Source organism: Pseudorca crassidens, chromosome 15, assembly GCF_039906515.1.
Source record: "Pseudorca crassidens isolate mPseCra1 chromosome 15, mPseCra1.hap1, whole genome shotgun sequence".
Taxonomy (NCBI): Eukaryota; Metazoa; Chordata; class Mammalia; order Artiodactyla; family Delphinidae; genus Pseudorca; species Pseudorca crassidens.
In genome coordinates, this window is record NC_090310.1 from 3,854,395 (window position 1) to 3,879,027 (window position 24,633).

The window sequence follows — 24,633 nt, forward strand, 5'->3', positions numbered from 1 at the left end:
TCATTCATTCATTCATTCTTGGCTGTGTTGGGTCTTCGTTGCTGCGCTGGGTCTTTGTCCAGTTGTGGAGAGCAGGGGCTACTCTTCGTGGTGGTGCACAGGCTTCTCATTGCGGTGGCTTCTCTTGTTGCGGAGCACGGGCTCTAGGCGCGTGGGCTTCAATGGTTGCAGCACGTGCGCTTCAGTAGCTGTAGCACACGGGCTCAGTAGTTGTGGCGCAGGGGCTTAGTTGCTCCACGGCATGTGGGATCTTCCTGCACCAGGGCTCGAACCCGTGTCCCCTGCTTTGGAAGACGGATTCTTAACCACTGCGCCACCAGGGAAGTCCCAAGCAAATGTTTTAATTCTGCAGCTGCCTGAGGCAATGAATAATAGTTGGAGCAAGTAACAGACTAACCAGAATAAAAGATAAATAAATAAGTAATAAATAGGTAACAGACTGACCAAATAGCTGAGGAATGAGATGTCTACGGAGGGCTTTGAAAAGCTCTGACATACTTGGATCTTAACATCTTTGGTGGGCAAGGGATCTCTCTGGGGCACTAATCTCATTTGTGAGGGCTCTGCCCTCATGACCTAATCACCTCCCAAACGCCCCACCTCCTAATACCATCCCCGTGGGGGTCAGGATTTCAATATATAAATTTGGGGGGACACAAATATTCAGACCATAGCACTATATGATTGCACTTACAGGAACGACCTAGAGCAGTCAACTATAGAGAAGAAAAGTAGAAGGTGGGTGCCAGGGGCTGGGGGAGGGGGATGGGCAGTCAGTGTTTAATGGGGACAGAGCTGCAGTTTGGGAAGATGAAGAGACTTCTGTGGATGGGCTGCGGTGACGGCTGCACAACAACGTGAATGCACTTAATGCCACGAAACTGTACAATTAAAAAGGGTTACGGTAGTTTAATAAAGCGGGGGAGGGACGGAGTATATATCCATATTTGCTTGTATATAAGGAAACTTTAGAAAGAGACATAGAAAACTAAGGCAGTGGTTCCCTGAGGGCGAGAGAGGAATGCGTGGTGTGAACTAGGTGGCTGAGGGACAGGAGTAAGAAAGGACTTCTCACTGGGAATCTTCTCATATTTATTCATTGGTTGGTTTGCTTTTGCCCTACCACGCGGCTCCCAGGATCTCAGTTCCCCGACCAGGGATTGAACCCGGGCCACGGCAATGAAAGCGCGGAGTCCTGACCACTGGACCGCCAGGGAAGTCCCTTTATTCATTGTTGAACCACATGAATACATTCTTATTTCAAAAATTACACTTAAAATCAAAACCAGTGAAGAAGAATAACTGTGAACGATGAAGAAATGAACGCGAGTCTGATCAAACCTCTGGATCCAGCTGCCCACCTGGAGGAAACACAGACCGGGTACAATGGCACCTTGGGATGCAGTCAGCAAAAGCCAGAACGTGGGAAGTTCACCAGGTCAGCCGGCCTAGGCTCTCCGAAATATCAATTGTTCAGGAAAGAAAGGGATGGATGGGACCCTCTGGACAGGACGTTTAGACCCAGCAACGAAACTGCGAGACGGAGCTGCGGTGTCAGAGGCGACGCTCGGACTGGTGTGCAAGGGAGGTGGTCATGGCTGGAGTGTTGGAACTCTGCTTCTCGGTACATTTATGCCAACTCATCAAGCTGTTTGTTTTCTCTGATTTTCTGTACTTTTTTTTTTTCTTTTTTTAAGAAAATGTTAAAAGGAACGCAGGCCTTCCACGCCGTCCCCGCCGAGCAGGGTAGCACTGCTTTGTGGCTTGAAACTGAGTGTCCTCTAGCATAGGGCCTGGAGCAGGTGGCTGGCGGGCAGGCCACGGCTGGTGGGGAGGGAGCTGAGCCCCCTGGTTTCTTCTGGAGAGCAAGGTAACCATGCACAAAGCTTATGGCTTCTCTGCTGAAAACCAGGCTGTGTCTTTGAAGAATTCCCTCAGACCACCGAGGCTTTGCGAAACGCTCTCACCCCCAGACCTAGGCAGGAGCACCTGGCCCTCCCTCCCAGGGCTGGCTCTGGGCTCTCCTCACCCCACCTTGATTTAAGGAGGGCCCCTCTCCACCCCCAGCGATGGTCTGAACTGCCCAAACTTTCCTTCTCACGGGACTCAGACTCTTTTTTTTTTAAAGAAATATATGTGTTTTTTGGGTTTGTTTTTGGTTTTGTTTTTTTGGGCCATGCCACACAGCATGCAGGATCTCAGTTCCCCGACCAGGGATCAAACCCCTGCCCCCAGCAGTGGACGTGCAGAGCCCTAACCACTGCACTGCCAGGGAATCCCCCAGCCTCATTTGGGGTAGCCCACTCCCCCAAAGACCCCTCCACTAATGGCTGGTGCATCCTTGCGCTGGTCCACATTTTGCTCTGCACAAACTTATCCTGGTAAGGACTTTTTTTCCAACCAAAATAGATACATACATATATGCAAGATCTCGCTACTTGCCTTTGGGACTAATATACCGTGAACATTTTTTGTTTTAATAGATCCGGAGACGATCTGTTCTCGTTGAGAGCTTCATCCTAGAATATGTTTTTGAATGAAATTATGTTTTTATGTGTGTGTTTTTCTGTTTACATCTCAGAATTAGTTTCATCTGTGCCCATCGTAGAAAGTCTGGAAAAAGAAGAGAATTAATAACACACACAAGGAGAAATCCTCCCCCCACAGGAAACGTGCCTGAATTTCCTTCCAGTCATTCTTTCAGTCACCTGTTTTCCTCCCTCATTTGCTGGTGGGCTGAGCGCAGGACAGATGGGAGAGGGAGTGAGAGAAGCCCCCGATGCTGTATCCCTTTCTAGTTGCTGATATGGTGTCAATTACCACAGCTCTGGAAGTCAGGAGTCTGACACAGGTCTCACTGGGCTAAAATCAAGGTGTCACCAGGGCCGTGTTCCCTCTGGCGGCTCCATGGGAGAATCCACGTCCTGGCTTTTTCCAGCTTCTCAAGGCCACCTGCATTCCTTGAATGGTGTTCAGCAGTGTAGGGCTGAATCCTTCTTAAGCTTCCCTCCTGGACTTCCAAGGACCCCTGTGACCCCACTGGGCCCATCAGGATAACCTCCCCATCTCAAAGCCTGCTGACTAGCAAACGTACTTCCACTTTGCCAGTGACCTAGCATAGTCACAGGATCTGGGGATTAGGGTGTGGACGTCTTTGGGGACCAGATTCTACCTCTGCAGATGCCCGGGCCTGATGCTGCCAGGACCCAGGCCCAGAGCCCATGTACGAAGTGAGTGGGAGGGAGGAACCAGGGCTCTGGCTGGGACCACACTCCTCAATCCTGGAATACCCGGCTGGAGGTCACTGCCCTCCCTGGACACAAATGCAAATGGCGGGGAATCACCGTTTGGTAGGATTTACGTCATCTTCAATGTATTAATTTTAGTTTATCTGCATTGCTCATTTGTATGCCTTAGAAGTCATTTATGTCCTGGGGGATTAGTACTTTCGAAATCAGGGAATGTAGCAAATAAAAACACCCGTGGTTGGGAGCAGCTGGGAGCTGACCTCCACGTTCGGAAGCCAGGGACTGAGACGGGGGCTGTCACCCTGTGCAAAGATGCTAAACCCACTCCCTAAATACAACTCTAAGCTCCTCCCAGCCCTAAAAAATTCCCACTTAGACCCAGAAATTTCACTAACGAGAGTCTCTCCTAAGGAAATAATTCTAAATATAGAAAAACGCTCCAGCACAAGGCTGTCCAGGGCCGCTTTCCTTGGAAGACTGACTAATTAGAAACAACCTAATTGTCCGACAGTGGGGGACCAGCGGGCCTGTGACAGCAAAGCCTCATCATTAAAAGGATGAGTCCGGGAGAACACAGGCAAGATGCTTTCATCGTGGCGAGCGTAACGCTGCACCGGGAATCGGATGATCACAGCTACAGATGGTTTTTAAAGCAGAGAACAAAGGCTTGAAGGACATTAACAAGAACGTCAGCAGACGTTCTCTCCGGCTGCGGAGGACGGCGGCGACTTCTCTTCCCCTTTGTTCTACCTCTCGGAATTTTTCAAGTTCCCTGGATGAACCTAACAGAAGAGTCTACCTTCGAGTGAACTGGTTGTGTTAACTGACTGGTGTATAAAATTAATCCAGTCCTTTGTGTGGGTGTGTGAACGTGTGCGTGTTACACATGAGTGTGAGTGCATGTGTGAGAGTGCAAGCGACAGGGAACTGGAGTGTGCGTCTGAACGTTGAGCGTGACTGGGCGTGAACGTGAATGCGTGGGTGGGTGTGAGGACAAATGCTACAGGTATCAACGTGTGTGTGCAAATGTATGTATTGAGTGGACGCGTGTGTACACATGGGTGTGAATGTGGGGGGGCATCAGTGTGGGTGTGGGACCGAGTGTGTGATCACATGCCCGTGTAAATCATGCAAGTGCTCGTGTGAATGTGTGTGATGGGTGGGGTTTAAGTGTGTGATATGAATACGAATATGGGGCTGTTTGTGGACCTGCGAGAGTGGGTGTGACTGTAAGCGTGAGTGTGTGAATGTCAGGTGTGCGCAGGAGGGTATGGCCGGGAGTGTGTGTGTTGGAGTGCGTCTGTGAATCTGTGTGCAGTTGTGAATGCATGTGAGCGTAATCATGAGTGTGTGTGAACGCTGGGTGTGTGCACACACGTGAAGGCCCGTGACTGATGGCGCGTCTCTGGAGGGGCAGCCCCCCTGCCCGCCCTGCGGCGGGGAGAGGACTCCCCGCAAAACTGCCCACCCGGGAGAGGCCCCACCAGCCCTGGAAACGGGTGCCCCGCACCCCCCAGCACCTGCCTGGCTCTGCACATGCTGCACAGGGGGCTGCAGGAGCCCCCAACACCCTGGGCCTCGCCAGCCGCCGGTGGACAGCCCAGCCCCGGCGGCCCCTCTGCACAGGCTGTGCCCCTCGCATCTGTCCACCAACCTGCCCCCAGCAGGGAGGAGCGCCCGGTGAGGGCCCAGAGTGGCCGTGCTGCTCCTAGACCTTCCCCATCGACTCCCCCAGCCCGGGAGCCGGGGCTTCAGCTCAACATAAGAGCCAGCGGCCGCGTGACAAGCGTGATGCGGACCTCGCGGAGGAGACCCTGGGGCGGGGCCCAGCCAGGCTTGAAACCCAGAGGGTGCCCATCGCACGGGGAGGACCAAGGAGAGACGCCAAACAAGGGACACCGGGTCCTTGCTGAGAGAGAGGCCTGCTCTGAGGACACGGAAGAGCCCACCCTTCCGCAGAGGCCTCCCTGACCCCCAACCCAGACTGCGGCCCCTTCCCCGCCGTACCCTCCTGGGTGGCGCTTACCACGGCCGGGAACGCAGCTCAGGTGGGCATCCTGGCCAACAGCCAGCACCAACCGCCCCACGTGAGTGAAGGTGCTTCCAGAAGATCCAGCCCCTGCAAGAGGCTCCCTATAGCCTGGAGTCGGGGCGGTCTGTCATGGGCCCTCAGCCTTGCTTCTCCCCCTCCCCACTTACCCGTCGCCCTAATGATCGCGTCTCACGCGTGTGTGAAGCAGAGCCCCCGGGATTTCTCCTACCCGCACGCCCATCTGATCTCCCCCTGCTGCTGCCTTTGGACACAGCAGGGCAGAGGGTCGGTCCTGCCCCTCTTGGGAAGGTCACTGCTGACCCCTTGAAGGACTGTCCCCTCAGCTTTCTCCCCGGCTCCCGGGTGGAAGTGAACCATGGTGGGGAGTCCCGTGGGTGTGCACCAGGCTTGGGGGACCAGCTCAGGCAGGACCGGGAGGGACGGAGGCTCCTCTCTCCACGCTGCCGCTGCAGCTCAGGCGACTCTGGCCTCGAGGACCAACCGGGGGCTCGGGAGGCATCAGTGAGCCCTCCTCGGCCTACCTGACGGTCCCTGCCCTTGTCACTCTGTCCTGCAGCATCCCTGGGGCCCACCTCTGTCCACGGCGCCTCCCAAGTCCAGGTACCCACTCCTCCCCAGACGCCTGCCCTGGGCATCCCCGCCTCAACTGCCACCTTCCATCCCCCTCTGGCTGCGGGCAGAGCCCCTTCCCAGAACCCAGGTCTGGTGGAGGAAGTATCTGCCTAAAACTGAGGCTGCAAACAACCCAGTCACAACAGGACACCTGCTGTTATGGTTCCAACTATATGAGGTCCCCAGGAGAGCCAGGTTCATAGAGGCAGAAAGTAGACGGCTGGGTGCCAGGGGCTGGGGGCTGGGGGCGGGGGAGGGGAGTGGTTAGTGGGGCAGAGTTTCAGTTTGGGAAGATGGAAACGTTCTGGAGATGACGGTGGTGATGGCTACACGACGACGAGAATCTATTTAATGCCACTGAACTGTACACATAAAAAAGGTTAAGACGGTAAATTTTATGTTACGTACTTTTTACCACAATTGAAAACTACAAATATGTGTATTCAATAAAAATGAAACTGACTCAGTCCCCACGGGCCCCAGATTAAGGGCTGTGCCGACCCTGCCTCTGCCAGCCTCACGGAGCCCTTGTGCGGGGAGCAGCCTCGGGCCACACCAGTGTCCCTGCCCCCCTGCCCGCCAGCCCCATCCTGGCCTCGCCCCTCCTCACAGCAGTCGCCTGCTGATGGCCCCTGGCAGCGCCTGGTGCCCCGCGTTGGGTCTCACGTCTCCATCCAGGGACCCCCAAGGGGCCAAGCACAGACTCTGTCCTCAGCACCTGAACAGCAGCGGGTGACCGGAGCGCCACTGCCTAAGCTCGCCCTCCGGGGCTGCAGAGGGGGTCACAGCGGAAAGGCCAGGGCGCGCCCCTGCTGGAAGGACCACGCAGGTTTTCTAAATCAGGTCCACTTTATTTGAAACTTTTCACATGCCACAAATTTACATGAAAATACCCATTCAAAATGTAGCTGGAACGCGAAATTCAGGAGTGGCCTCACCGGAGGACAAGGAGGTCGGTCATCAGAAGGCAGGTGACGTGTATTCGGTCGTGTAGCACCTGGTCACGCGCATGCCGTGAGAAACCCTGGCACTCACCTCACCCTTCCTCCCATTGGTAACGTGCCAAGCAAGACTGTCCAGTCAGAGGGGCCGGCAGGTGGGCGACGGTCAGAGGGCAGCGGTCCCAGGGCTGAGCGCCGCGGGTGGCTGCGGGGTGCCACGTGCCCACGGGCACATGTGCAAAAGCACCCTCACCTCTCGTACCCCCCCCCCCCAGCGCAGTGGGCACGGCAGGGAGGCCTCTGGGGCCGGCCGGCTTGGAGTCTGGTGCAGGGGGTGCCCTGACCCTGTGACATCAATGCGAAACCTCACACTTCACTGGCTTTTGAAAGAGCTTTAGAAAGTAATTTAGACGATGTTGGTTGGCCTGTGTCGGACCCACAGTTTGTTTGAATTCCTGTGGGTATTTGTTCATCGCCCAGTGGAATCCTGCGCCCTAGATGCAGACAAGACCAGCAACCATCCCCGAGCCCCTCGGCACAACCTCACCCCATCCCGTCGGGGGGGGGGGAGGGGGACTGGGGCTGAGGCCACAAGGACCACAGGTGGCAGCGTCCACGTCCCCCTCACCTCGGGTTTTGTGACTGGAGCCGTGGCAGCCTGCTGCCACGGCCGCGCTGCATCATCCTCACCCACGAACTTCTCTTACTGCTTCCCACAAGGTCTCAGCAATTTTCAAATCCTAAAGGAACGAACAGTGAGAACGAGAGGAAGCAGGAGGCTGCCGGCTGCTCCAGTGCCACTCAGAGGAGGACGCGAGGGTGGGCCCATCAGGGCAGGTCCCCTTCCTGCCAGGCGGGGTCGGGTGAGGGAGGGGGGCCTGAGACCCGCCAAGGCCGTACACCCAGGGAGGCCCCTGACACAGTGAGGCTGCAACTGCTGGCTTCAGATCCCCTGGCCAACTTACCCAGCCCTGGGCCCTGGCAAGCTTCTGCCCCCTGGGCCGAGCGGCCTGCAGCTCTGGATCCTGGCGCAGGGGGTTAAGGGAGTGTCACCCTCAGCACCCAGCCCTGCTGACCTGCCCAAGGAGGGGCGTCGTCCCAGGCCTGAGTGGAGAGGCCCTCGGGGGCCTTGCGGAGGAGGGACCCTCGGACTTGTCTCCTTGGGTCCTCGGACGGGCAGCTGACGGGTGGGGATGAAACCCATCCCCTTGTTGTATGAGAGTGAGGTGCCCTTAATCCAGCCCCTCAGCTCGGGAATAAAAACACTCGCACGGGACAGAGAGAGAAGCCGCCGACAGCAGGGAAGGGGGCCTGCGGGTCTCTACTCTCCTCAGGCTCAAGAAGCCTCCCTGGGGGAGCACCTTCAGGCCCGGCCACCAAGGCTGCCTGACGCTGCGGCGGCAAAGCCGCAGCCCTGGGAGCAGGCGGGGCCGAGGGGTCTAGGGGCGAGGAGGGGCCACAGGCAGAGCGGCGGCCTCAGGAGGCCGGGGGCTTCTCTTTTTAACAGAGAGATCTCCCTGATCCCCTCCTCCCTCATTCCCACCTCCCCCAGTGTCTGCCTCACACACACAGCGCACACACACACACGTGCACACACACCGTGCACACACACACGTGCACACCAGGAACAAGAGCCCATCCACAGCAGACTACACTCACACATGTAGGCGCACAGACGTCCATGCACGCACCACGCACACGCACACACACACGCGCACACACGCACACACACACACACGCGCGCGCGCGCGCAGGCGCCAGTGCTGACCAGGCCCCTCTCAGCAGGCAGCATATGGTCCGTCGCTTAACAGCCCAGTTCTGCCAATTGGGGACCATTAGGGTGGGTTCTTTTCCCAGCATAAAATGCTGCAGAATATAAGCTGCAATTAACACCGGTGCCAAAATGCACTTAGCGAGAATAAGCACATTATTAACATCTGGTGGATCCGTCTTGGGTGGAGAAGCAGCGGAAATTCTTGCTCTAAGGAAAGGATGGCTGAGGGGGACACTAAGGATACAAGGCCTCCTGTTCGGGGGCTGCCTTCCAAGTCAGCTCGTGCCCCAGCCTCTCGTGAACGGCCCCTCCCAGCCCTGCTTGCTGGCATAAACGACACTGCTGGTTCAAACTGCCTGCTCACGAGAACAGGCCATCCGGGCCAGAGCACGAAAACCATGGCAGCCTGTGGATAAATTCTTATGGAACGATCATCCTCTGGCCTGAGCCCGGGTTGCTCTGGACGAAAGGAGACGTGTACCCAGGGCCCCAGGGGTCCCGGGGTCGGCCAGACCACCTGCCCCCATCCTGGGCCACGTCCCTCTGCCGGTCGGGCTGTAACTGGCCACGCTCCTGCTGTGACGGCAACGAGCAGTCAGTCCCCACATCACCCTTCCTGAGCACCCTCCCGGTGGTCTCAAGGCGCAACTGAAAGACATGCCCAGAAATGGGGTGGGGGACTCCCACCACCTCTCAGACCCTCATCTACAGCGTGTGGCCCTAATGAGGGCCCAGGGCCCAGGGCAGCCTGCATGGCCAGAGGGGCGGGCCCGGTTGTGACTCTCAGGCCAGGTCAGGACTGCGGAGGGGAGGGCTGCAGGTCTGGTGGGGGTCCCTCTGGGCAGGAGGCGAAGAGCCGCCAGCGGAAGCTGGGGAGGGAGGGAGGAGGGCACCCCATGCTCCAGAGAGGAGACAACTGCACCCTCGGCAAGAAAACCACAGCGCAGGGGGAGGAGACCCAGCTCCACCTGGTGCTGCGGGGAGGTGAGAGCAGGGCCGGGGCCGCGGGGACGGGTGGAGGCCGCCAGACAGACTGCGCTTAGGGAGAATCGACTGGAGCACTCGGGGGCCTGTGTGCGTCCCGAGACCCTGGCCCTCCAAGCACTTCCACCATCGGAAGGCCTCCTGGACCCCCTCGGCCTGGCAGGGCGGGGACTGCTGAACTGTCTGCCCCTTGAGAACCCAGGGAAGGGCAGGCGAACACAGGCCCAGGGTCCAGGTACCGGGCCCTGCAACAGGCAAACTATAGGACACACTATACGACACGAGGTGACCATCACATGGAACAGAGTGGGAAGCGGGCTGGGCTAGGGGCCACAGAGTGGACGGCAGCCGAGACGGGCCGCAGCGGTGAGGAGGGCCTGGGGAACCTGCACCCCCAGCCCAGAGGGAGAGGGAGGCCGGGGCAAGATGGGACCAGTCCCTGGGGTCCTGGGGAGGCAACCTCTGCGGAGACCCAGGTACCCCCGGCTGGAAGCCGCCCCGACGCCACTCAGCCTTCCCTGGAAGTCTCCAGGAGCGTCACCGGGAGCGTTGGGGCAAGACGCTGGGTGCAGGGAACCCAACTGGGGCCCCTCAGAAGCCCACCAGCCGCAGGGATGACGGCTCTGGGGAAGTCTCGCGGCTGACAAGGCAGAAGCAGTGGGCGGCACGTGGCGAGAGGCCCAGGACACTGGGAGGACGTCCCTCGTTTTGGGAATAGCTGCGTTGCATTTTTTTAAAGTGCTAAATAAAGCTGTCTGAAACGGGGTAATGTGATCACTCCTCCAGCCCCACACATCCCTTCTGGGTTTTAATATTTCAAGGTTTTCTAATGAAGCAGGTCTATCCGTGTTTCCCCAGAAACAGAGACCTTCACAGGGACCTGCAGCTTCCCTGCCCAGCAGCCCGCTGCTGGCCCGAACCTGTCTGACGTCACGTGGCTGGACGCACACCAGAGGTGTAACTGGGTTAACTGGAAGGAGGGGAGAGCCCCAAATCCGCCACAGCACCTGCAAGCCCCCCCCCGCCTCGGGCTCCCAGCCGCCCACCACGGAGCCCGAGGCAGGTGACCAGGAGCACAGGGCCTCTCCTGGGGGCTGGGGGACGGCCGTGGGGTCACGTGGCGCTCTGGGGACCTGGCCCCCAAGGAGTCAGCGTCCTGGCGATGGGTGTCTCAGCCCAAGACCACGCCGGCCAGGCCCGCAGGTCGCCCGACAACCGGCCCTGCCGCCGCTGCCTCACGCATCTCAGCCAGAGCGTCACTGAGCACAGACTCCTCACAAGAGGAGGCCCCTAAGGGCTGGGGAGGGGGCTTCCTTCCTCCGGTGACCCACCGGGCATCCGGCGTCCTCGGGCAGGGGAGCAGCCGCGGCGGCCGTGGCAAGGCCGGAAGCCACACACCTGACCGGGGCAGTCCTGCTTCCTCGGCCACGGAGACGCAGCGGCCACAGGTGGCGACGGGCCGGTGGGGCCACTCCTGTCACCACCACAGATTTGGCGGCTCCTCGGCCACTCTGCTTTTAAATAAGGTGACCTCGTCCAGGTGCACCATGGGAACGTCTCGGATGACATCGGTCAGGCCCTCGTGGAGCAGAGGGAAGATGACGACGTTCAGCGCGGGCCGCTCGGCCTGGAAACTGAACCAGAGGCAGGCTGTTAGCAGGACCACGGAGGGAGGGACGGAGGGAGGGAGGCTGGGCTCAGGGCGTGGAGGTGGCCAGGGTCAGGCTGTGTCCCAGAGCCGCGGCTGACACCGGAATGCGCCTCCAGGGCCCCTTCACGCTGAGGCTCCAGGGAGCAGGCAGGAGGGCAGCCCGTCGGGGCAGGCCCCTGCCTTCCCAGGCAGCGGGGGTCCCTGAAGGGTAACATCCAGGGGGCTGCAGAAACAGCGTCTGTGGTCACTGGAGGCCCCACGGCCAGGACACCCGCAGGGGAGTGGAGAGAGGGGACAGGTGGCCAAACCCTCATGTCCACAGGCCATCCTCGAGGGACATGAACGCCCAAGTCAGGTGAGGCAGCCCCTCTGCCAGGAGACCAAAGCAAGGAACACGTGACAAGTAACCGTCAGACGACCTCTCACCTTCCACACCCACGGGCGACAGGCTCCACCCCGTGGGTGTGAGACGACATCCACGGAGCACCTGCCAGGCCAGGCCCCACACCGGAGCTGGCCCCAGTGGCCAGCCAGTGAGGTGACCCTCCCCCTTCCCACCTGGAACCCGAGGTGACTCTGGTCACGGGAGAGACTTCCATCCCGTGGGGCTCAAAGGGCGAGAGGCAGGAAGGTGCCCACACAATTTGCCAAAGCTAAAGCCAGGTCCCAAGTCCCGTGCCTGCTTCAGGGAACGAGGAAAGCACAGTCCCGGCCTCCCCCTGCCCCCGGCCCCCCAGCAACACTGAGCTGGATTTGCTGGATTTACGACATATGTGAAATGGACGCCAGAAAGGCACTCATAAAACTTCATGTTTTGGCAATAAAAATGCCGAGGAAATACCTCCCGGTTCTGTGCGCCGCGTTCTGCTCCCGGCAGCGGCGTCTGTGACCGTGAACCGGCAAGTCCTCACCTGCAAACCCTCTGTGCGATCCACTCTGCTTGAAACAAAATACCCTCAGGTGTGGGATGTGCGTGCAAGGCTCCTGCCTGCCTGCCATCCTGAGGCTCTTAATGAGCTGCTGTCAAGATGCTGAAGGGGGATTAATTTCTCACCCAAAGCGAGGAATGTGGCGGCGTGCTGTCCCTTCCCCGCCGCCCTGACCGCCGACGTGCACGCAGGGTGGAGGGGCCGCCCCAGAATCAAACCGACTTCCTTCTCAAGGCTTTCTCCACGGGGTGGGCACCTGGGTCGGCTCCGACCTGGGCAGGGCTGGGGGGCCTCGCCCGCACCCGCCTCTCTGTAAAGCCCCTCCCCGGCCTGAGGAGCCTGCGCGCTCCCCCAGCTGCAGCCTCATTGTCCCCACCCAGAGTGAAGCCTGGAGTCGGCGACAAGGCAGTGGACAAGGGGCAAAGGCAGAGAGCACGATCACTCCCTTCCAAGTGCAGGGCTGGGGCTCCGCCGGCGGAAGGAGGCAAGTTCTCGGCTGGGGCTCATGTGCGGGCCGAGAGCTCGCGGGTTCTGCTGGGTCACCTGCACATGTGTTCTAATGTTCATTTGTGCGATTCAAATATAGTTTGAGATTTAGGTAAACAGACACAATGAAATAAAATAAAACTCCTTCCAGCTACCCACATTCAGAACTAGCCTGATGACCGCCAGCAGGACAGGCCACCTCTTGGGACCACTCCCCTGACCAGGGCTAATCACATCACTAAAGACCCGAGGCTGCAGCCTCTGGCCTGGAGTCACGAGCACAAAGCCAGGCCTGCGAGGTCCATGGGTTCACCTTCAGGCACAGGCGTGCGTGCCCTCCTGGCGCACGGCGCACTCCCCACTCCCTGGGCACCCTCCAGTGCACGCACTCCCCAGGCCCAGCTCTGCACTCAGCTGCCCCCATGCCATCCTGGGCAGCAGAGAGAGCAGAGCCCTGCCCCTGCAACCGTGCTAGCCTGGATCCCACCTGGGGGCGACAGAGGCAAGATTTACGGAGCTCACACGCTAAGCGCGCGACAGGGGCCGCTCACTCGCTCTGAAACCTGCAGAGCGAGTTGCAGACGCCACCGTGGAGACGCCCCTCCCGAAGGGTCTGAGGGTGACTCAGGGCTTTCAAAAACACAGAGGTTCAGGAAAGTTCAACCATACTTACTCTCTGCCATTTATAACAGCCGGAAGGGAGATCACATCGAAGAAAACTGTCTACCTGAGGCTGTTAAAAACACACCAGGGGATTTAAAATGGGGCCTTCGGCTATCTGAAAAGCCAGCTGCCCAAAATACCTTCCTTCTCTGAGCCTCCAAGGAAGCAAGCAAGATTGTGCTTGTTTTAAACCCATTGTTTTGGGCTTCCCTGGTGGCGCAGTGGTTAAGAATCCGCCAGCCAATGCAGGGGATACGGGTTTGAGCCCTGGTCCGGGAAGATCCCACATGCCGCGAAGCAACTAAGCCCGTGCGCCACAACTACTGAGCCTGCGCTCTAGAGCCCGTGAGCCACAACTACTGAAGACCACGCGCCACAACTACTGAAGCCCACGCGCCTAGAGCCCGTGCTCCGCAACAAGAGAAGCCACCGCAATGAGCAGCCCACGCACTGCAATGAGGAGTAGCCCCCACTCGCCGCAACTGGAGAAAGCCCAGGCGCAGCAACGAAGACCCTATGCAGCCATTAATTAAATTAATTATTTTTTAAAAAGGCACTGTTTTGGGGCTTCCCTGGTGGCGCGGTGGTTGAGAGTCCACCTGCCGATGCAGGGGACACGGGTTCGTGCCCCGGTCCGGGAAGATCCCACATGCCGCGGAGCGGCTGGGCCCATGAGCCATGGCCGCTGAGCCTGCGCTCCGCAACGGGAGAGGCCACAACAGTGAGAGGCCTGCGTACCACAAAAAAAAAAAAAAAAAAAGCACAGAGGTGGGCGGTAGCCAAGAATAAAACATCCATCAAAGGTTCACAGAACTCAGATGATGCTCTGGGCAGGTGTGTGGGGTGCGCCCTTCTCAGCTCCCCACCAAACTTGCTGGGACCCACAGGGCGCCTAGGAGCAGCCTGGAATCTGCCCTCGCGCAGAGGAAGGGGGTGGGAGAGACCCTCGGTGTCAGCTGTCGTGCGGCCCCCAGGTCCCATGTGGACAGGATTGTAAATCCGAGGGCCTGACCCCTGGAGCCGGTAACTCCAGTGCGAGGCTCTGTCACCAGAAAGGCCTGAAGGACAAAGGCCAGGACAAAACAGAGGACGGAGGAGCAGGTTTGGGACGTCCCCAGGGCTCCTCCCCCCCCCAAGACGCTGTCAGGGAGGGCCTCTCCCCAGGAACGACGCAGCCTTCCAGAAACACTTTACGCACGTGCCAGCAGAGAAACAGATTACGCCCCTGCTTTTGTTTGAGACACACTTTGAAAGATTCCCTTTGGTGACCCCAAGTGCTTCCTGTTCTTTTATCAGCTGCATTTCATTCCATCAACTGGAGGCATCATAATTTATTTCCCAGTCTCCGACCGATGGACACTTGGGTTGTTTTCAATCTTTTGCTAAATCGAACAGCACCGCCATGAAGAGCTCTATGCAAACCCCATGGATAAGCCCGTCCATAGAACCGAAGCCTAAAGGCGGGAGCTTAGTTGGGTCAGGGGTGTGCGTTCCAATCCACAGAGGTGGCACACCTATCTTGGGCCACGGGCTGGTCTCTTCCCTCCACTAACACAAGCAGGCTTTGCCTGAGGGGGTGGAAAACGTTATACCGAAGTGCACCCCGGGCAGTGCAGCCCCATGGGACCAGCAGCCACGCCCCAGAAGCCCTGGGCCCCCCTGGCAGTCACCTCCTCGACCCCTACCAGAGTGGACCACTGCCTGCTTTTGAACTCTCCAGAAACAGAGTTGTTCGCTGTAATTTAGTTCCTGGTTTTCTCACGGGGGAGGCTGGGTGCTTTCTCTCAGTTAACACCTGCAACCCCTGTCCTGTGCCCTCAGACCCCCACCTGGTTTGAACGGTGCTACTGCTGGGCAGGCAGGAGGCCAGGACAATCCGACCTCTGGCAGTGACAGGACCTGCAGATGGTTCTCCTAGTTCGTCATTTTCTGTAAATGACTTTTTAAAACACGCAAAGATATTCAACTTCATTCACAAAAAATATGAGTTGAAAACCACAGTAAGTGTCAACAGACAAAAGGACAAACAAAATATGACCTATCCACAGGCTGGAATCTCACTCGGCCTTAAAAGTAAGGGATTCTGACACCTGCTCCAACATGGACGAACCTCGAGGCCATCATGCTAAGTGGAATAAAGCAGACATCATGGACAAATACTGTAGGATTCTGCTTCTGTGAGGTACCTACAGGGGTCAAGGTCACAGACAGAGAGCAGAACAGTGCTTGGCAGGAGTTGGGGGAAAGAGGAGAAGGGGGGTATTGTTTAACGCATATGGAGTTGCTGTTCGGGACGATAAAAAGGTTTTGGGTATAGACTGTGGTGATAGGTACACCACAGCATTTAATGCCACTGAACTGTATACTTACAAATGGCTAAAATGATAACTATTATCTTATAAATGTTTTACCACAATAAAAAATTTAAAAGGAAGGAACAGAATCTGCCTTCAGAGAAATGGAGAGATGCCCAACGCTCACAACCACCCTGGTGACCTGGCGCCGCACGTCGTCCGCCCTCACCTCCCACGGGGCTGGTGCTGCCAGCTGGGGACTCATGCCAGTCTTCCACAGCCCAAAGCCAGGAACACCAGGCATCACTGTCCCCAGGCCTTCGCTGGAATCAATCCTCCAAGAGACCCCTAAGAAAAGGGAGGTGTGTGAACCACGGCAGAGACAGGACGACAGAACACAGCTGCGTTTCTCGTCACAGAAAAAACAGCCACCCTACGTCGTCCTCGAGGGAGGGACCCAGGAGTGCGAAGCACGGCCTGGCGACCAGTAGGTCCCCAGGGACGTTCCGTGCTGTTGCGGCGTGAACAGCAGCAGGAGGCTGGAGCCTGACCGCAGACCCAAGCCTCGGGCCCGGCCCCAGCTCCCTGCTCAGAGCCACGGTGATTCCGGCCCCAGAGACCTCACCTGGAAAATGAGGGGCTCCAGTGACGACGAAAGAACTCCTGTTCTAGGGAACTACTCGGCGGTGGGAAGAGGCCGCGTGCCCGGCAGCAGGTGCAGCCACCGCCCTCGCCCCCTCCTCGGTGGCCTGGACAGCCCTGGCCACAGGAGATGCTAAGCAGTGAACATCTCCCACACTGATCAGTCGCCGGGGCTGCAGGCGCGCCCCTGACGTGGCCCGCTGGCTGCTGCGCTGGGGCCCACGGCACGCGGCCCAAGCCCTGCCAGCTCCCAGACCAGCCTCTTGGGTGTCCACCACAAATGGAGCCAGAACTCGCCAGCCAGCGAGCTCTGCGTCAAGGCCAAGGATTCCCCCAGTTGAGCCTGCAGCAGCGAAACCCTGCTGGCCTGGTATTTTTCGTGACACTCCCAGATCACCATTCCAGGTAGGAAGGACAAACGGACCCCAGAGACCTGTCCCGCGCGGCAGTGAGCTGAGGATCCAAGATGGGGTCCCACTGCCCCTTTAATGCAATTACGGTGGCGGAACAGCACGCTAACTCTGTATTTTAGAATCCACTTTCAACTCTGAAGCTCCCAGTGTGCCCCAGACTTAAACAATGTATCCCTGTATCTGTAAACTTCCCTGGTTCTACACTCGCGTACAGAACACAAACACAGAGGGGCGGGGAGCACTGCATCTGGGCGGGAGGCCCTGGAGCCCAGGCGCCCATCAGCAGCACAGCTGACTGTGTCTGCTCAGGCCTGGGCTGCTGCCTCTTGGCCTCGTGGGCCTACATTCCTCGCAGTCCAGGGGGAGGGGAGGAATTTCCACATGGGCTCCAGAGACGTGACCCCGTCCAGTGGGATGCTGGGCCCAGGGGGACGGAGGACCAAGCCCGCTCCCGCCCCAGGGTCGGGGTCCTCCCGACGCTCCTGAGAAAGGGGGCTGCAGCCAGTCAACACATGTGGCCTGGAGTGGACGAGACCCCCGAGGGCGCGGCCCGGGAAGGCCCTGCCTTGTGGGAAAGTGCTCAGCCCGCTTCAGAACCAACGCGTCCTCACCCCGGATGGCTCGGCTCGGACAGGGACACGTCAGGGTGAGAGCCTTTTCCGCCCCACCATCCTGCTTCCTTGAAGTAAGCGCCTCTGCCCCTCGGACCGGGCACCGTGGGTTATTACAGGAGGTGGCAGAGGGTGGCAGAACGGCCACACTGGCCTCCAACACCTGCTGGGCCATTTACCCTCGAGACGGGATGACCAGGACGCCCCCAAACCTCACAGAGCTGGGCTGCCTCTTTTGTCAAGGGGGGAGAAGGCACCGCCACCAGGCGATCGTAGGGGATCCTGAGCAACGCCACCAAGGCGGGCACACACAGTCGGCAGCGAGCCACCACCAGGAAACAGCGGCGCCGGGAAGCAGGGACAATGGCTGCCGGTTTACAGACAGGACACTGGGCTCAGAGAGGGAAGTGACAGGTTCAAAGTCACAGAGCAACGAGGCCAGGAGGTGAGCACGTCATGGGATCTGAGGGTGCGGGCGGGGGTGGGGGGTGGTCTGACCTCAGCGGGATGCCACGTGTCACCCCGCGTACTACCAAAAGAGAAGCAAGTGAGGACACCGCCCTCACCCAGGCCAGAGTTCACGAGGCCTCGAAGGGAACTTTCAGGAATGTGAGAGTCAAAGGAAATCAAGAAAGCTGTGAAATCCCTGGGAAGGGCGCCCCACCCACTGCATGTCTGGGAGAAAGTGGACAGCAGAGGCGTGGCTGGGTGCACAGCACGGAGACGCCCAGGGCACCCCCGCGACGGGCCACAGGGCCCCTCGGTGGGTCAGGCGGTACTGACTTGGCCAGGAAGGGTGACTCAGGGTTTCTAGGAGAGACAGGAAGTGAAACAGAGAGGCTGGCTCTGCTCACTGGACAGGGTGTCCCCGAGGCCAGGTGGTCGGGGGAGCCCAATGGGAATCCAGTGAACTCAGGGCGTTCCCAGGGCAGGAGCGGGGAGGGAGGCCGGCAGGAGAGCTGCTCCCCGGAGCAGCCACAAGGCATCGCTGCTCTCAGCGGCACGGGCCCAAACGAAGTCCCGCCTGGCGCTGGGGCCACCGGAAGGGCCCGAGGTGAGGGCAGATGCAGAAGGCAGCCACTCCAAAGCCTCGCGGAGGCCGCCTGCCACCGGACGTCCGAGAAAGGTCCAGAGGCTCACGTTTCAAACTTGAAAGAGCAAAGCCAAGATCCAGAAGATAAAACAAGAGAACGAACGCTGACAGGATGCCGCTGTACACACAGCACCTCCCACGTGGGCCTGCCGTGAACTCACCTCACGAGGGAGGAACCTAGGCAGCCCATCCGAGGCCACCGCCACCCCAGAGGTCCTCGCGGTGCAGGGACCCAGAGCTGCAGGTCTCGGTGCCAAACCCACAGAGGGCACGACAACAAGAAGAACCTGCCGACGACCACCGGCTGAGACGCATCTCCACGCGGGGCAGGCATGGGAACCGGAACAAGTGCTGACCCGGGGAGAGGCAACGCCTTCCTAGGGACGGGACTGCAGACACAACACCAGCCCCGCTGGCTGAGTCACAGGGAACAGGGGGGCCTCCCAATGTCACACAGGTGAGCAGGCAGGTGCCTCAATAATCCTCTGAGCTTGAGGCAGGGAAAAGGGTGAGAAGAAAGAAACGCATCAGAAAAAGTGACAACAGGGGCTTCCCTGGTAGCGCAGTGGTTAAGAATCCTCCTGCCAATGCAAGGGACACGGGTTCGAGCCCTGGTCCGGGAAGATCCCACATGCCACGGAGCAGCTAAGCCCGTGCGCCACAACTACTGAAGCCTGCGTGCCTAGAGCCTGTGCTCCGCAACAAGAGAAGCCACCGCAATGAGAAGCCCACGCACCGCAACAAAGAGTAGCCCCCGCTCGCCACAACTAGAGAAAGCCTGCGTGCAGCAACAAAGATCCAACGCAGCCAAAAATAAATAAATAAATAAATTTATTTTTTAAAAAAGAAAGAAAAAGTGACAACTCCAGCCTCTCCTTTTCATGCGCCCCCGGGGTGGAATGCGGGCCTGCTGTGAAGCACCGGAAGCGCCAGGCAGGCCGGTTACGGTGAGCCACGGCACCACCTGCTGGGCGCCTCGCAGAAAAGCAGCTGGGACCCCACTGCGCCGCAGCAAAGGCCTGAAGGGGACACAAACGCTGTCCTTCCAGTGCTGGGGTCCTGCTGCACCATCACCGGCCTCTTGGAGCCTCAGTTTCCCCACCTGAATGCTGGGGGTTAGGGCGTGTAGCTCAAAGGGCTTTTGGAGGTGAGAACAACAGAGACAGTACACAGTACCGGCACCAAGGGAGCACTGGTGAAGAGGCACTAGCATGGCCCCTGGCATCCAGGACAGGGCCCAAAGCAGGAGCTGGAAGAATGTTGGCTGGAGGAGCCCACAAAGGGGGCCACGCTCCAGCACACACAGGGCTCCCAGCACCTCAGCCGGCAGCAGACGCTCAGCGGGTATGCGTCATGGCCCAGGCCTGTGCCAGGGCTGGGACACAGGGGACAGAGGGGCTGGCACAGCTTCCGCCCAGGAAGTTCACTTAACCAACGCCAGCCTCAGGCCTGGTCTCGAATACCGTGCACCGAGCACCCAGAAGGAAAAAAGAGCTATTGCACGCTGGCCCTCAAAAAACTCATTATCTAACAGGAGATGCAAAGAACGCAATAATTTTGGGGGGAGAGTGCTATGCGCCCTAGGAAAGGGGCAGGTGTGTGCTGTCTGAGAGGCCAGAGGAGGGAGCTCCCAGCCCAGTGAGAGGCTGCACTGGCGTGGGCCCCAAGGACAGGAGCAGGCTGCCGGCAGGAAGAGGCTGGCAGACAGGGACCTCGCGAGCAGAACCAAGAGTGAGCACAAGACTCCCAGGGCAGCGACCCACACCTAGTGCCAAGTCCGATCACTGGCCTGGAGCCCTGTGCTGAGATGGATTCTGAGGGTCAGAACGACAGAGCAGCTCCATCAGCCAACAGCGCCCATGAGGGATGCTCCCACCCTCTCCATCACAAGCGCAGCTCTTCTGAACTGCCTGGTGACCTCAGATGTCCTCCACTTTGCAGAAGGCTCCTGCGTGTACACACAGTGGGAAAAGCAGCAATGCCCAAAGCTGGTCCCCCCACTGCAGGAAGTCACCCCTCAAGGCTGAGGAGTGACCGAATCCTACACGGGTCTCGGAGCCCCTGGAGCAGAACTCATCCAGCAGGGAGGTGTCAGCTCCCAGGAGAGGAGCCCCCGTGAATGTGACCTACTGCAGGTCTGCGAGGGTGAAGAGGACCAATGTTCCTCCCGGCCGCTTCAAGGGCAGAGGCAGGCAGAGCAACAATGACGTCACGATCGCCACGCCCGAGAAAAGCAGGCTCCCCTCCTCACACACCCATCGCCAGCCCAGTGGGCAGAGAGCAGGAGGGAGAGAGCACTGGGTGGAGCGGCCACACCACCTGCCCGGCACCCTGTCTTCCAAACAGCTACCGTCTGTCCCAGAGTCCACGTGCCTGGGCGCCGCACAGCCTGTATCCCGTTTAGCCCACCAGCTAAATTTAGCATCAGCTCAATCGCGAAAACGGGGACACCGAGGGGTGGATACACGACGGTGAGCGGTGAGCGGGCCCCTTCCCCAGGTTCCCCAGCCGGGAAAACCCAGGCCGAAGTGAAGGAGAGTCAAGAGTACACAGAGTTAGCCGTGTCGGCCAGACCAGAATCACCACGACGTCCTGTAACGGACAGCGAATGGCATAACAAATAACTACGTGCAGCTTTATTGAATGACACGAAAGACACCCATGATGCAGTGTTAACTCAAAACAATCAGAGCACAAAGCCATTCGATGACTCCAGCCTGGATGTGCTGGCCATGCCAGCCGGTGGAGCCAAGGGGATTCGCACTTGAAAACAGCTGAAGGCGTAGAGTCTAAATTTTTTTTTTAATATTTAGTTAGTTAGTTGCGGCATGCGAACTCCTAGTTGCGGCATGTGGGATCCAGCTCCCCGACCAGGGATCGAACCCGGGCCCCCTACATTGGGAGCGCGGAGTCTCAGCCACTGGACCACCAGGGAAGTCCCTGAATTTTTAGAGATACTATAAACACCAGGGAGGGGAAAGCCTCAGCTAGGATTCCTCCTGGGACACTCAACAGCAAACCACAAGGACAGGGGGCCACCACAAGGACTGTCCGGCAGGGTGGCCGGAGCCCTGTGCCTCCGGAGACCCCCTGGCGAGGGCACTTCTGTAACTCTGTGACCAGCTGGGCCTCCTCGTGGTCACGTCCCGCCACCCGAGGGACACGGAAAGCTGGGAGAGGAAGGCTGCGACGCTCTAGGCCGTGCCTCAACGAGGCGGCCACCCTCAGCGCTCCGCCAGGGGCACCGCTGACATGGGCGGATTTCCGCTCCAGAGGCTCTAAGCGCTTCACGCCCCTAGCGACCTGCTCAGCTCACATCCCCCCCAGGAAGCGCCGCTCCAGGCCTGCACTCCAATCCTGGGCACTTATCTAAGTGCTAGCTGGACCAACCATCAAACTCCAGGACCCACCCACTAGGGGAACGCGGGGCCTGGTTTGCGGGGAGCAGCAGAGGCAAGGCCACACGCCTTCCGCAAAGGCCCCTGACGGAGGGCAAAGGGCGGGGAGCGCTGCCCCGGAAGGAGGGAAAATTGCTTTAAACCCTCTGCCTTTTAATCCCCACAACCACTCGAGCAACTGCTGCCCCTAAATGCAAACAAAGCGCAGAGACACGGGAAACTCAGTCAAACTTGCCTCGGTTCACAGAAGCAAGGTGGAGTGGAGGTCCCGCTGTGAATGTGCTCGGCGCCACTGAACTGCACACCCTGAAACGTCTGAAATAGTAAACTGTAGATGATGCGTATTAAAAGGTCTTCAAAAAATACCATCTCCTCTTATTAAGAAAAACAGACCTTGGCATCTCAAAGGACGTCAGCAGAGCTGGCCAGCGGGCGCACGGCCATCAGCCCTCACTACGGTTGACTCCAGATGAGCCATCTGAGGTCAACCTGAGACAGAGGTAAGTGACCTGATATCAGGGAACTGCAGTCAATTATTCGGAGACATAAGTTCCACCCCCTCCCCGACTTCGCCAGCGTGAGTTGGAAGGCTCAGAAATCCCAAAGGTCTCTGCACTTGACATCAGCGGCCCTCACACAGGCCGCCTTGGGCCAGGAGAAGCTCCAGAGCACTGCAGAGGCACACAAGTGAGAGAAGTCACAGATGTGGCGGAGCCCGCCCGAGTGGACCCTGCGGACACCACCTCACTGAACTGCTTCCCTACAGATCTCGGGCAAAGCCAAGTCACCACCTCCTGCTGGACAGACAGTAAATACTCACTTGACCAAAGGTATCTGGCAACTCGCTCAGTTAACACCCAGCGGGACCTGCATTTACAGGAAGTCTTTGAACCTTCTGTACACGCAGCAGTCAAGTTCACGTCTGGCAGTCGCCAGGGAGATTCCCCATAGCCATCACTCAAAGCCCACGGAGCTGTATTTTGCACACAAACCAAGAGGCTTTGCTGCCTAGGTTCTCAGATCAAGGCACAGGAGAGGTGGCAGATTTAAGAGGAAGCTTAGGGTATACGGGGGCCAGTGCAGGATGGCATTAAACCCACAGCCGTAACCTGAATCAACAGTGAACACAGTGGGCAGGGAAAGCCGGGAGGACAGAAGCAGCCTCAGGACTCGAGGCCAGGGGCCCACGACAGGCGCCAGCACAGGCGGCCGCAGCACAGGCTCGCTGGTCCCAAGTCCCCCACCCCCTCCCGAAAGGAACCCCACAGTAGAGTCCCCAAGGGATGTGAAGAGATGGTCACAAACGAGGAGACGATACCGGGCAATTAGCACATCAAGCGATGCTCCTTGGAAACAGACGCGACACAAGCTCACACGGCAGGAGGACATGCTCACCCGGTAGCCCCGGGAGAGTCTGGCAGTGTCTCGCATGAGCAAGGACGTGGGCCAAGAACACTCACGCCCACAGGGAAGCTGGGCTTAGGAGAACCGTCCTGGAGAGCAAGCAACTGGGCAATCTCCCGAACACACCCTACAGTGCCGCTTCTAGGGACCTGCGCAGCGGCACCCAGGAAAGCCCGCACGAGGATATTCACTAGAGCAGAGAAACGGTGGAAACCACCAGGATCTCCCTCAACAGAACAGACACACGGCATGATGAATCCGCGTGGGGGGCTGCCACACACAGCACTTAGCAGGAACACACTAGCTCCACGGGAGCCACACATGGCAGATCTCAAAACAATGTTGGGTGGACAACACAGGCTGCACACCCAGATGCAACATTACACATTCAGGGACGCTGGGACACAGGGAAACAAAACACTGTGCTTCTCATGGATACTTGGATGGACTTCTAAAATTTAAAAAGTAAACTCATACTGGAGGTTCAGGGAGCCAAAGTGGCTTTATTTTAATCAATATATGATGATCCTTTATTTCTATCTTTTAAGTCTCTCAAATGTCAAAGCAACACAGAAAAAGCCAGACGCAAAGGACAAACGCTATATGGTTATACTTATAGGAGGTCCCTGGAGTAGAGACAGGAAGTAGAAGAGTGGGCGCCAGGGGCTGGGGGAGGGGTGGGGTTAATGTTTAATGGGGACAGAGTTTCAGTTTGGAATGGTGAAAACACTTAAAATGGAAAAAAAACAAAACAGTTAAAATGGTAAATTTTGTTATGCGTACTTTACCAGGATTTCTTTTTAACGCAGGGCTGTAAAAAGAATGAGCAACAGCTGGATGAACTGAGAATGAGCGATTTCCAAGATACATTATTAAGTGAAAAAGCAAACTGAGTAAAAGAAAGGGGATCGGGAAAACATTTGTGTACCTGCTAATCCTACAAAAGAAACATAGGAAGGGTAACTGAGAACCGGGAACATTTGTCTCTGGGTACGGGGGGGTGGGGACAATGCGGGGGGGTGGGGACAGGAGGAGGCTGAGGGGTGGCCCTCACAAGAGCTCTGACCCTCCGACTTCAGTAAGGCTTCGAACACCAGAAAAACAAGGAAGCAAGCCACGCAGGATATGGGGTGAACGCAAAGTGGAGTCCGAGGCAGTGAGAGCAAGGAACATGGCCAAGCTGAGGGAGACGAGAAGAGGCCGGCCCCAGGTCATTCGAAGACGGTGTTTGATGGGGCGACCCAGGTGCCACCCCCCAGGAGCAGAGCAGCTGCCCCACGCGCACACCGGGGGGACGGGACAAATCAGCAAACACAGCTCAGGGAATGGAGAGCCAGGCCGTCTGCTGCTGAAGGGAGAGGCTGCGAGGAAAGAGGGGGACAAAGTGTGATGAGCCCTGTGATGCAGGGTTGGAATCAGAGGCGCAGGATGAACGCG

The 24,633-nt window shown here is 58.2% G+C and overlaps 1 protein-coding gene across 5 annotated transcripts in view; it reads right to left on the minus strand.

The window, feature by feature from the left end:
• Nucleotides 1–1,655: 1,655 nt before the first annotated feature.
• Nucleotides 1,656–24,633, minus strand: part of FBXL18 (F-box and leucine rich repeat protein 18) — a 43,570-nt gene continuing 20,592 nt past the window's right edge. For 2 of the 5 annotated variants that reach the window (XM_067705439.1, XM_067705443.1), the window contains exon 5: nucleotides 10,379–11,246. In XM_067705439.1, the coding sequence (XP_067561540.1) occupies nucleotides 11,090–11,246 (157 nt within the window). In that variant the 3' untranslated portion in view covers nucleotides 10,379–11,089. Of the gene's footprint in view, nucleotides 2,614–10,378; nucleotides 11,247–14,089; nucleotides 15,984–16,480; nucleotides 24,558–24,633 lie in introns of those variants that run through there. The other 3 variants (XM_067705441.1, XM_067705442.1, XM_067705440.1) reach the window with 3 other exon arrangements.